The sequence below is a fragment of the Penaeus vannamei genome, unplaced genomic scaffold, assembly GCF_042767895.1.
Source record: "Penaeus vannamei isolate JL-2024 unplaced genomic scaffold, ASM4276789v1 unanchor360, whole genome shotgun sequence".
NCBI lineage: Eukaryota > Metazoa > Arthropoda > Malacostraca > Decapoda > Penaeidae > Penaeus > Penaeus vannamei.
This window is the reverse complement of record NW_027213364.1, coordinates 97,501-110,771: the sequence shown is the minus strand read 5'-3', so window position 1 is coordinate 110,771 and position 13,271 is coordinate 97,501. Positions and strand designations below refer to the sequence as shown.

The window sequence follows — 13,271 nt, the reverse complement described above, 5'->3', positions numbered from 1 at the left end:
ATCCAGTCTCACCTGTACAATCGCGAATTAAATGCATTTTTCTTTTTAAATATTTGATCACCTCAGCACGTCCTCGCTGCGTATTGGAGACTACATACTAAAAGATTTGGAGGGAGTTCCTGAGTCCACCAATGGCAGAGCGTCTTTCAAAACTTTTGGCGGCAAATGGGTCGAGAGGGAAATCTCCGCTGTGATTGGTTGGCTTGGTTTGGCCTCATCCGATTGGCTGCTTCGAATTCTAACTGGGTGACTAACGGTCTATCGAGAATAAAATCCTCTTCCCTGATTGGTTCTTCGCGCCGAGAAGGGTGAACCAATCACGTGACAGCGCTCAGCCCTCTCCGCCAATGGCAACTCAGGAATCCCGCCAACCTGTATAGCCATGAGTCTTTGAACAAGAAAGTATAAACAATAAAAAGAAAAAACGTTACAGCTACACTAGTACTAGAAATATATCACTAGCGATGATTCTAAAATTCACTAAAGTAGCTAAAGTATGTAATTACTGTATCCTCAGTTCAGTACGATGTAATAAATGATTCATTATAGCTATCATTCCGTATGTAATTTATTATTATTCACAACACTGTACTTGACAGTGTGATTGGCATTCACACCATAGCTCGGAGGGGGAAGGGGGGGCGGGGGGGGGGCAGTGTGAGACGCGTTCGCAAAAGCCTAACTTGAGAACCAGCCAATCACAAAGCGGTTTTGAAATGAGTCTTATTTCATTATGAACGCACTCTCATTGAGACGACTAAAGGTCCCAGAGAGAAAGATTTTTTTTTCTTTTTTTACAACAAATCATACTGTAAAATTATCATTAACGTATTCACTGTAATAACTCAAAATTATTATTATTTTTCGGTCCTCAAATCAGCATTTTTTTTTTTTTTACGAACGCTTCCCTCATCTTCTAGAATATCTTTTTTTCATTATCATTATTACCTGTTCGCTACGGAAATGGTAGAAAAATAAAATAAGATGCTTATTTTTCTTCTTCTCCTCCTCCTCCTTCTTCTTCTTCTTCCCAACGCATTCAAAAACTCTTCGGTATTCTGACTAGATCATAGAAATATCGACATAATTAATTCACTACAACTTAGAATCCATCTTTTTTTTTTACATTTTACATTTCACATAAATTTTAAATATATACTTTCATCTGTAAATCATAGACATAAATATACCAATAAAGGCATAGTAGGAGCGTAGGTATAATGTGTATAAATAAGCTATTTGTTCCATCTTATACATATATGTTCAGCTATTATTACTACTATTATCTTTTAAAAGTAAGGCTAGTCAAGTACAAACAGTTTAAATAAAAAGTTGTGGGGAAAAAAATAATTATGAAGATACAAGTTCAAACGTTAAAATCAATAAATAAATAAATAATAAAATAAATAAAAAGAAAGAGAAAATATATTAGAAAAAGCCATCTGCAAAATCGTCAAACAATAAATTAATATAAGTTCAAATGATTAATTCCATAAAAGGGTTTGTTTGTAATCCGTTTGAATCACACAAACAGACTCACTGAGTTTAAAAGGATGAATTAACTTTGTGATCAAAGGAATAACATCATTGTCGCAAATTTAGAAGAAATATTTACATATTAATGTATTTACTTCGTCTCTGAGTTTGAGGGATAACGGCAAAAGAAAGAAAGAGAAAATAACCTTATATGCAGATGGATAACGTGTATATATATATATATATATATATATATATATATATATATATATATATATATATATATATATATATGATAATATCAAATCTAGACAAATAACTTAATTTCAAATGAAGACAGTAATATCATTATATCAAAATAATGGTTATATTTCTAGGTATTGACTACAAAACAATAAAAAGTATCCTTCTAAGTGAATTCAGCTAATAACACGAAAGAAATACGTAGATAAGTGAATTAAAAATATATTCAAAACAAATTATAAACGGTCCAACCCTCGCGAAAGGCGCCATCTATTGGGAAGAAAAAACAACGAGAAGGTGTTGTTGGCGCCATCTATTGGGAAGAAAAAACAACGATTGGGTGTTATTTTTTTTTCAGCACCAGAAACAACGACTCAGTTCATCATCTTTGCACACCACGCCATCTATGGTTGGTAAGAGCAACTAGGAACTGTGATTAACATCTCCTATCTGGTAGGAGCTACAGCCACCCTTTAACAACAACGAAAAAAAGAAAATAAAAGAGAGAAAGAGGTTGGAAAATAATATCAAAAAGTCTTAAAGAATGGAGTGGGGGTAAATCCTTCATTTTGTGAAAAGGGAACAAGATTCCAAGTCTAGAATCTCATCTGGGTGGACTTTCCGAGCTATATTTTTCTCCCTCCAGGCTATGTTAAACTAAATACACTTTTTATTGTGTTTGTTTTTTGTTTTTTATCCATCGATACGCTTTCCTCTTCCTCCGACACTATGACAAAAACGTCATTTTTTAAATATCTTCGGAATACTAACTCCTAACCAATATAACCTCCCTTACCAAAACCATATATTTACGTTTCTTCTTTTTTTTAATCTACTCACGCCTCTTAAACGAACCTACCTACTTTATTTTCCACCTTTATTACCCACGAGACAAGATCGCACCACCTTTTTTTCGTTTTACTCACGAGACAAGATCGCACCACCTTTTTTTCGTTTTTTTTAACCATCCCCCACAAAAAACAGGAGAAGAGAGGTAGACACTAGATCCGGCACAGTTCCGTTCACTTCGCTTCCAGTTCACGAAGACAACACACCTCTCTTTTCTTCCGTCCTGGATAAAGAGGAAGCGAAAATTACCACAACACCAAATCATTTTCCCGACACAACACCATTACATAAAACCCATAGTTGTTTTTTTTTAAATCGGACAAGAGATTGTTAGTATTTTTTTCTTCTTCGAGTAGGCTCAATGCTGAAAGGAGTACAAGAGGCCTACTTGTATATAGAATTGGTACATGGAAAAGGCTGGTCTACCATCATCCTTGGCAGAAAGGGTTGTGAACTAAGAATGAAAACAAGAACAAAAACAAGAATAGTCTGACTAAGTCTTGTGACTGCTCCTGAGCGAAAGACAAAGGAGCAGATTTTGCAAAAGTGCTTTTTTTTTGAAGTCTGAAGATCTTCGTCTTATTATTATTATTATTATCATTAGTATTATAATTATTATTTTTTATGCTAAAGAGATTTGTTAAATTTACGTATATAGCAATTCTGCAGTGAGGTATGTAATCTTCTTGCCAAAGGCTGAAGGATGTTGCTAATCCTTGCAACACGAATGCAACTGGTAAAAAGATGTTTTTTTTTAATCGTTTTTCTTTTACATATCTTATAGGTACATAAGAATCTTTTTTTTTTTTTTGGCAAGACACATGAACCATGTTACACGCAAGTCCTAAGTTTATTTAGGGGGATGGGTTGGGGGGGAGGGGTTGGGGAGGGGGGCGGAGAGTAAATGGGAGACGGGGACGAGGGGGGTAGGGTGGAGGGGGGGGCGGGGGTCAAGATTAGCGCTTCGCTGCAGAAATGGGGTAGCGTTATTGCAAGTTAGATTATTGAGCTGAAGTGTAAACTATGCATCACCACCATCGTCTATGCCAAGGTGATGAAGATGAATCACCTTTGCAAATATTTTTTTAACGTTTTTTTTAATGTTTTGTTTTGTTTTAGCTCTTAGTCTCTACCAATTCCAAAAACCTTTTTATTTTTTAATCTCGTTATGCAACCGTTAGAAGTCCACCTATGTCAACGCTAAGACACTTCTAAAGACAGAGACAGCGAGACATCCGGCTTTCTGACATCCACACATATATATACGTGCATTGCTCACAGACGAAAACACCAGGCGAGCGTGCGTTCGCTTGACACCTGTGGCAGGTTTTCTGTACAGCTGAGTGTACCCTGTGCAGGTGTGGCTTCTCCTGACACACAATGGCGGTCCAGTGTACAGTTGTACAGTGGACACAAGACAGAGTATTTCTGGTAAAGTAAGACATATACCTGGATATGGCATACAGCATTTTTTTTCTTTCTTTTTTTTTAGGTTGAAAATTTGTGGATATATCAGACAAACCTAGCTATGCTGTTAACACCTAGCTATGATGTCGTCAACATCTATGTTGTAATACATCGGGCTATGATGTACGTACCTAACTATGTTGTACACATGTGGTCCAACCGAATATGCTTAGCTGTAACATGCACATACCTGGTGATGTGGATATTACCATACACATCTGCCGAAGCTGTACGGATCTCTAAAATCATATATACCTGTGCTAAGCCAAACACACTTTTATATCTTAAACGCAGTCTGGGCTTTTGCCTTACACCAGTATAACATGCAGGCTCAACACGACTAACACATGTATAGCTTACATATAGTCCTAGCCTATGATGTACACGTGAACAATGATATACATCTTATTATATTCATCTTATAAAGATCTCTGTACCACTGGAGTATTATAACCTGTTTTGTTTACGACTAAATGACGTTGACATATTCTGTATGAGAGTAATGTACAGCGTGCATGACACGTTCATCGCATGCATGACTCCAAGCACAGAGCGAAAGGGTTCTCGAGATCGTGCAGATGCCGAATTTCTTTAGGCCTGTGAGGTCGTCCGTGTCCCTCCCTAGGCCTACGAGACACGAGGGCGAGGGAGGCCCAGGCCCCCCCCCCCCACCTCGGCCGACGCCTTAGGAGGGTCCGTCACTGGGCGCCCCTCGCACGGGGCCTCGCCCTCAGGGCCGCTGCAGGCCAGCCGCCGTCAGGAGGGGGGCCGGGGGCGGGCAGGGGGTAGGGGGAGGGCCAGGCGACCCGGAGGAGCTCGCGGCCTTCGGGTCACGCCACACGACCCGAGAAGTTTAGGCTCAGGCGTTGGACTCCTTGAGGTTGGAGAAGTACTCCATGATCTGGTCGTAGTCCATGGAGGGCGGGAGGTTCTCGAGGTGGTCGGTGACGCTGAAGTTGTCGGGCAGGGCGGACGACAGCAGCGGGTTCTCCAGGATGGTCGCCCGCCGCACCTGCGCCGCGCGGCCCCGGCACACGCCGCGCAGCCGCACGAAGTCGTCGGCGTTCACCTCCACGAACTTGGGGTCGGCGAGGGCGCTGTCGTCCTTGTCGGCGTCCAGAGGGCGGCGGTGTATGTGGGCGGGGTGCAGCAGGTGGCCCTGGGCGTACGCCTGCTGCAGCTGGCCGAGGGCGAGCGAGTCCTGGGGGCTGAGGCCCGGGCGGCTGGAGTAGCCGTCCTCCATGGGGTTGGCGATCACGTTGACGCCGTGGGGCGGCACGGGCGGCGGGTTGGCGTCGTCGTGGCGCGGGCGCGGGTCGTGCAGCCGGCCGTCGGGCCCGTCGGGGTTGCCGTTGGCCGACACGCCGATGTTGCGGTGCGGCGGCACGGGCGGCCGCTCCTCCTCGCTGCTGGAGGCGGCCGCGTCGTCGCCCAGGTTGTTGAAGGTGACGCGGCGGCCGTTGCGGGGCCGCGTGAAGGTGGACGAGCCGGTGAGGCGCGACGAGTGCGTGAGCTCGCTCTCCTCCTCGTCGGCGCCAGGGTTGGGCGTGATGTTGACGGGCGCCGCGCTGCGCTCCAGCCCGCGCGACAGCCGGTGGTACTCCAGCCAGGCCGACTGCTGCTCCTGCTGCTGCTGTTGGAGCTGCTGCTGCTGCTGCTGCTGGCTGTTGCCGTTGAGGTCGCTGAGGGGCACGAGGCCGGGCCCCGACTGGGACGCGGGCGGGGACAGGCTGATGCCCGAGGCACGCTCCAGGGTGGCGCGGCCGAGCCACACCCAGTCGTGGGCGTTGGTGACGGAGTCGTGGTGGTTGTGGAGGGCGGTGCGGGCGCCGTGCAGCTGGTGCGGCGCCAGCATGGGCTTGCCGACGCGCACGCGCCACGTGTACACGACGCAGGAGGCGGCGAACACCACGAGGGCGGCGCCGAAGACGGCCAGCAGGACGTACATGCCTACCTCGAGGGGCGTGGGGCCGCCGTGGCGCGGGGGGTGCAGCCGCATCTGGAGGGTGGGCTGCTGCGGCTGCTCCGCCATCAGCATCAGGTGGTTCTGCGGCGCGGCGGCGTCCGCGTGCGGCAGCTCCGACACGTGAACCTGCGGAAAGAGGAGGCCTTAGAGGGGCGGCTCGAACACGGGCGACCGCAGACAGAATTCCCTTTCCCAGACGGCGACGCGTCCCCCCCCCCCCCCCGTCCCCTCTCCTCGCCCGGCATCTCTGAAGCGACGGCATTTCAGTGATATTTACGGACATAAGCGGCTCGTGTTGCGCGAGGGAAGCTGATTGTGTGATGATCTCTGTATCCCGCGAGCCTTTGTTAAGAGCCGTTAAAAATAGGTTAAATTTGCGCCGGCGTTTTCGTTCTCTTTTCCTCATTGCTACTGGGACGTAAATGGAATCAAAATAACAACATTACGTGAATACATGTGTGTGCATACAGACATACAGACACGCACACACTCACATACTTATATATGTATATAGTATGTGTGTATATGTGTATATCACGTATACATTTATTTATCTATCTATCTATCTACACAAACACACACACACACACATATCACACACACACACACACACACACACACACACACACACACACACACACACACACACACACACACACACACACACACACACACACACACACACATATCACACACACACACACACACACACACACACACACACACACACACACACACACACACACACAAACATTATGTATGTGTGTGTGTCTATGTTTGTGAGTATGTGTGTGCATGACAGGATATTTCAGAGACTTTCGCTAATCCGGTGCATTTTCCCCAAACTTTCTCCGGAGTACTGTCTAATTAAGTAATTACGAATTCGTATATTTATATAAACATTTTCCAAGGGGGGGGGGAGGAGGTGGAGAGGGGGGGGGATGAGAAGGGAGAAGGAAGAAAAGGAGGAAAAGAACAATGATGTAGGAATGGCGGAGGAGAAGGAGGAAGAGAAAGTGGGGGAGAGAAGAAGGAGGAAGAGAAAGGGGGGAGAGAAGGAGGAGGAAGAGAAAGAAGGGAGAGAAGGAGGAGGAAGAGAAAAGGGGAAGAGCAAGGGGGGAGAGAAGGAGGAGGAAGAGAAAGGAGAGAGAGAGAGAGAGGAAGGCGAGAAAGAGAAGAGAGAAGAGACAGAAAAGAAGAAAAGGAATTGAAACAGAAAAGATCATAGAAAAGAAAAAGAAAAAAGAGAGGAAGAGAAAGAAGAAATAATAAGTCAAAATAGAAAAAAGAAAAAGAAAAAAAGAAGTCCATTAAAATAAAAGAATGAAAAGGGGAGAAAAACAGATAAACAAAAGGAAGAAAAGAAGGAAGGAGGAAGGGCAAGCAGTTACTCGGACGATAAAGTACGTAATTAAGATAAGATTAAGGATAATTAGATCTCGCGGCAGGTAATTTAAACGGAAGGGAGAGCGGGCCAACGAGCCAACCGACGCGCGGCGGCCATGACACCTCCGGTCGGGCGACTGGCGAGCTGGATCGAAAATTACCTGCTTTGTTGGCCTCGTAATTGATCTGGCCCATGTTAATTGCGGTAATTTGGCCAATGCATTCGGTTTCGGTCAAACAACAACGCATACAACAACTAAAACAACAAAAAGAAGAAGAACAACAGCAAAATACACGCTTAGGAGTTGGCGGAAATTAGACTTCCCATTTTTTGAAAATCGTTTTCCCGCCTTTTTTTTTTTTTTTTTTTTTTCGTTTTTCGAGGCGCCGCTTTTTAAGTGATTATGAACTGTAAAATTTATCTAAAATTGTTAAATGCAAATTGTGCGGCGTATTGATTATTGCACAATGCCTGTAACTGGATTTTGAACGTGCACAGTGAGGTTGAACAATTACGTTTATTGTTGATTGTCTGCGCGCGAAATGAGCCGACTGTTCATTTCGTGGAAATTGTGTAAAGAGGGTAAAGTGCGTAAAGTGTGTGGTGCGGGTTACTCTATTTATTAAGTTACTTGTATATTTATTTATTCATTTATTATCATCTTGTTTCTGGTAATGAAAAGAATGATGCTGATTTTAATGATAATGATAACAATAATGATAATAATAATAACAATAATAATGATAATTATAATATTATTTATTATCATGATCATCATCATCATCAATAATAATAATAATAGTAATAATAATGATGATGATAATAATATTGATAATGATTATCATTATGATTATACTACTACTACTACAACTAATAATGAGGATAATAATAACAATAATAATAACATACTGATGATAATAATGATCATCATCATTGTAACTACCATAATGGTAACGGTAGTAGTAGTGATAATAGTATTAATGATAATGATTATAATTTCATCAATAGTATGATAATTAATATAATCTTAATCCTTATCTTTTCTATTGTTGTTATTATTATTATCAGTATTATTACCATCATTATCAATAACATCATCATCATCATTATCATTGTTATCACCATTACTTTTATAGCTAGTATCATTATCATTGTCATCATTATCATTATTATCATCATTGTTATTATTATTATCATCATTAGTATAATAATTTTCATTATTGTTATTATTATTATTATCATCATTATTATAATCATCATCATTATCATCTTCATTGTCAGTATCACTTTCATTAACATTATTACTCTATCCAGCATAATCCTTGAAATAATATCTGTCAATATCCTTATTACTGTTAATGCAATCCTATCATAATGATTAGCAACATTATGTTATCTATTATAATTTATCATTGTGAGTGCTTGTGTGTCTGTTTTTACGCTTAACTTCCGCCTGAGGGAGGGAGGGAGGGAGGGGTGAGGGAGGGAGGGAGGGAGGGAGGGGAGGTGAGGGAGGGAGGGAGGGAGGGGTGAGGGAGGGAGGGAGGGAGGGAGGGGGGTGAGGGAGGAAGGTAGGAGGGGAGAGGAAATGGAGGAGGGAGGGAGGGAGGGAGGGAAGGAGAGGTGAGGGAAGGAGGGAGGGAGGGGTGAGGGAGGGAGGGAGGGAGGAAGGGGTGAGGGAGGGAGGGAGGGGTGAGGGAAGGAGGGAGGGAGGGATGAGGGAGGGAAGGAGGGAGGGAGGGAGGGAGGGAGGGAGGGGTGAGGGAGGGAGGGAAGGAGGAAGGGAGGGAGGGAAGGGTTGATGGAGGGATGGAGGGAAGGAGGGAGGGATGAGGGAGGGAGGGGTGAGGGAGGGAGAGGTGAGGGAGGGAAGGAGGGAGGGAAGGAAGGAGAGAGAATGGAGAGAGAGAGAGAGAAAGGAAAGAAAGAGAAAGAGAAAGAGAAAAATAGAAAGACACACAGAGAGAGAAAGCAAAGAGAAAGAAAGGAAAGAGAAAGAAAGAAAGAGAGAAAGAGAGAGAAACAAGAATGAGAGAGAGAGAGAGAGAGGAGACACAAACGCCCCTCTCACGACCCGCCATGACCTTTCAAACTCCGGAGTTAATTCTGCGCTTCATAAAAAATGGAAAATCCCGCGTCTGACGTCATAAAATCGGCGGGGGGGGGGGGTGAGGGGGAGGGAGGAGGAGGGGGAGGTGAAGGAAGAGGAGGTAAAGAGGGAAAAGGGGCGGGGGGGGGGGGAGGAGAAAGGAGGGGGAGGAGGAAGGAGGAAGAGGAGGAGGTAAAGAGGGAAGAGGGGCGGGGATGGAGGAAGAGGAGGAGGTAAAGAGGGAGGGGGGGGGGTGGAGGAAGAGGAGGAGGTAAAGAGGGAAGGGGGGGTGGAGGAAGAGGAGGAGGTAAAGAGGGAGGGGGGGGTGGAGGAAGAGGAGGAGGTAAAGAGGGAAGGGGGGAGGAGAAAGGAGGGGGAGGGGGGGGGGGAAGGAAAAGAAAAAGGAGGAAGAGGAAGAGGGAAGAGGAGGTGAGGGGTGGAGGAAGGAGGGGGAGGAGGAGCAGGAGGAAGGGGAGGAGGAGAGAAGGGGGAGGGAGGAGTGGGGGAGGAGGAAGAAATGAGGAATGAGGAAGAGGAAGAGGAGGAGGAGGGAGGAGGAGGTAAAGAGGGAAGGGGGGAGGAGAAAGGAGGGGGAGGGGGGGAAGGAAAAGAAAAAGGAGGAAGAGGAAGAGGGAAGAGGAGGTGAGGGGTGAAGGAAGGAGGGGGAGGAGGAGCAGGAGGAAGGGGAGGAGGAGAGAAGGGGGAGGGAGGAGTGGGGGAGGAGGAAGAAATGAGGAATGAGGTAGAGGAAGAGGAGGAGGAGGGAGGATCAGGTTGAAGGGAGGAGGAGGAGAAGTGGAGGAGGAAGAGGAGGAGGAAGGAACAGGAAGAGAAGGAAGATATCAAGAGGGAAGAGGGGGAGGAGGGGAGGGAAAAGGAAGTGTAAAAGGAGGAGGAAGAAGAAGGAAAGGAGAAAGAAGAGGAAAAGGAGAAAGAGGAAGAAGAGGAAAGAGGAACAGTGAGGGAAGTAAGAACAGGAATAACAGGAGGTGGGGAGGAGTGAGGGGGGTGGAAGAGAAGAAGAAGGGGGAGGAGGAGGAGGGGGGAGGGGGTAAAGGAGGAGGAGGAGGAGGAGGAGGAGGAGGAGGAGGAGGAGGAGGGAGGAGGAGGAGGAGGAGGAGGAGGAGGAGGAGGAGGAGGAGGAGGGAGGAGGAGGGAGGAGGAGGAGGAGGAGGAGGAGGAGGAGGAGGAGGGGAGGAGGAGGAGGAGGAGGAGGAGGAGGAGGGAGGAGGAGGAGGAGGAGGAGGAAGAGGAGGGAGGAGGAGGACGAAGAGGGAGAAGGAGGAGGAGGAGAAGGAGGAAGAAGAGGAGGAGGGGGGAGGGAGTAAAGGAGGAGGAAGAGGCAGGAGGAGGAGGAGGAGGGAGGAGGAGGAAGAAGGGAGGAGGAGGAGGAAGAGGGGGGAGGGGGGTGAAGAGTGAGACGATTCGAATATTATTTACCGTGTTTTTGTGAGGCCGATTGAGGCGAGGAAGCGAGGTGTTTGAGGAAAGAAAGAAAATGAGGAGAGAAGGAAAAAAAATACTATAAAAAAGGGGATGGAAAGATAACGGAGGGAAAGAAAATGAGAAAAAATGAGGGAAAGAAAATGAGGAAAATTTTGAAGGGAAAGAAATGAGAGAAAAAAATAAGATAAAGAAAATGAAAGAAAATTAATTAAGGGAAAGGAAATGAGGAAAATACTGAAGGGAAAGAAAATGATAAAAAAAAATCAAGGGAAAGAAAATGAGTAAAAAATAAGGTTAAGAAAATGAGCAAAATATTGAAGGGAAAGAAAATGAGAAAAAATAGAGAAAATGAGAGAAAAAAAGACATAGAAAAGAAAGACAGAAAAAGCACACGGAAAAGAAATTGAGGAAAAAAAATGTAAAGAAATAAGGAAAAAAGGATGAAAAGAAAGAAGCAAATGAAGAAAAAAGATGTGAAGAAAATGAGGAAAAAAGGGATTAAATAAAAATAATATAAATAGATTACAAAACAGGAAGATAAAATGAAATTAGGAAAAAGAAAGAGAATGTGGATGAAAAAAGAAAGAAAAAGAAGTATAATAGACAAAGAGAAAGAAGAATTAGAAGAGAAAATAAAACTGAGGCGAATGAAGGAAGACAAAGAGAAGGAAAATCAAAATCAAAAGGAAATTGAGAATGAGGAAAAGGATGAGGAGAAAAGGAGTAAATAAAATGAGGAAAAAAGACAAAGAGGGAAGAAAGGAGGAAAAATGATGAAAAGAAAGAGAATGTGAGGAAAAAAAGAAAAAGAGAATGAGGAAAAAAAGAGAAAGAGAATGAGGAAAAAAAGAGAACGAGAGAATGAGGAAAAAAGAGAAAGAGAATGAGGAAAAAAAGATGAAAAGAGAGAGAAAGAGGGAAATAGATGAGAGGGGAAAGAATAAGGAAAATAAGACGAAAAGAGAGGGACTGAGGAAAATAGATGAAGAGTGAGGGAAAGAAACAAACACAACACTCCACCCCCCCCCCAAAAAAAAAAAAAAAAAAAAAAAACGAAAAGACGAAAAAAAAGAATCTTGTAAAACTAAAACAACAGTAACAACAACAAAACACGAAAAAACGACAAAAATCACACACACACGACAACACACACACAAAAGAAAAAAACACACACTCACGAAAAAAAAACAGACACGCGAAAAAACACACACACGATAGAAAAAAAACTTACACGAAAAAAACACACACGAAAGAAAACAAACACACACACACACAAAAAAAAAAAAAACACACACAGCACAAAAAAAAACAAACACACACAAAAACAAACACACACACAAACCCCCCCCCACCCCCACCCCACCCCCCCACACACACGCGAAAAAAAAAACAAAGAAAAAAAAAAATTCTCGAATCCAGTGCCGGTTTCTCGGAGGAAGCGAAATGCCCGCCTTATCTGCACCGGATCCTGTTGCTTCCGCCCGAGGTTTTGCATCAAAGTGGCGGATCCACATTTCCTGCCTTGATAGTGAGGCTGGGGAGGAGAGAGAGAGGAGAGGGGAGGGAGAAAGAGAGGAGAAGAGGGGATGGGGAGGAGAGAGAGAGAAGAGAAAGAGGAGAAAGAGGGATGGGGAGGAGAGAGAGAGAGGAGAAAGAGAGGAGAAAGAGGGGATGGGGAGGAGAGAGAGAGAGAGAGGAGAGGGGGAGGAGAGAGAGGGAGAAAGAGAGAGAGAGAGAGGAGAGGGAAGGAATGGGAGGAGAGAGGAGGAATGGGGAGGAGAGAGAGAGGGAGAGAGGAGAAAGAGAGGATGGGGAGGAGAGAGAGAGAGGAGAAAGAGAGGAGAAAGAGGGGATGGGGAGGAGAGAGAGAGGGAGAGAGGAGAGGGAGGAGAGAGAGAGAGAGAGAAAGAAGAGGAATGGGGAGGAGAGAGAGAGGAGAAAGAGAGGGGAGAGAGAGAGAGAGGAGGAATGGGGAGGAGAGAGGAGGAATGGGGAGGTGAGAGGAGAAAGAGGGGATGGGGAGAGGAGAGAAGGATTGGGGAGGAGAGAGAGAGAGGAGAGGGAAGGAATGGGGAGGAGAGAGAGAGGAGAGGGAAGGAATGGGGAGGAGAGAGGAGGAATGGGGAGGAGAGAGGAGAAGAGAGAGGAGGAGGAGAGGAGAGAGAGAGATGGGAGAAGAGAAAGAGGGAGGGAAGAGAGGAGGAATGGGGAGGAGAGAGAGAGAGAGAGAGAGGAGAGAAGGATTGGGGAGGAGAGAGAGAGGAGAGAGAAGGAACGGAGAGAGAGAGAAGGAAGCATAGAGGAGAAAGAGAGGAGAGGAAAGATGGGAAGGAAGAGGAGAGAGGAGA

At 45.1% G+C, this 13,271-nt stretch overlaps 1 protein-coding gene across 1 annotated transcript in view; it reads right to left on the bottom strand.

The window, feature by feature from the left end:
• Positions 1-2,055: 2,055 nt before the first annotated feature.
• Positions 2,056-13,271, bottom strand: part of dtn (transmembrane protein 132C dtn) — a 29,600-nt gene continuing 18,384 nt past the window's right edge. The window contains 1 exon segment of the mRNA XM_070119571.1: positions 2,056-6,127. Within this exon segment, the coding sequence (XP_069975672.1) occupies positions 4,895-6,127 (1,233 nt within the window). The 3' untranslated portion in view covers positions 2,056-4,894.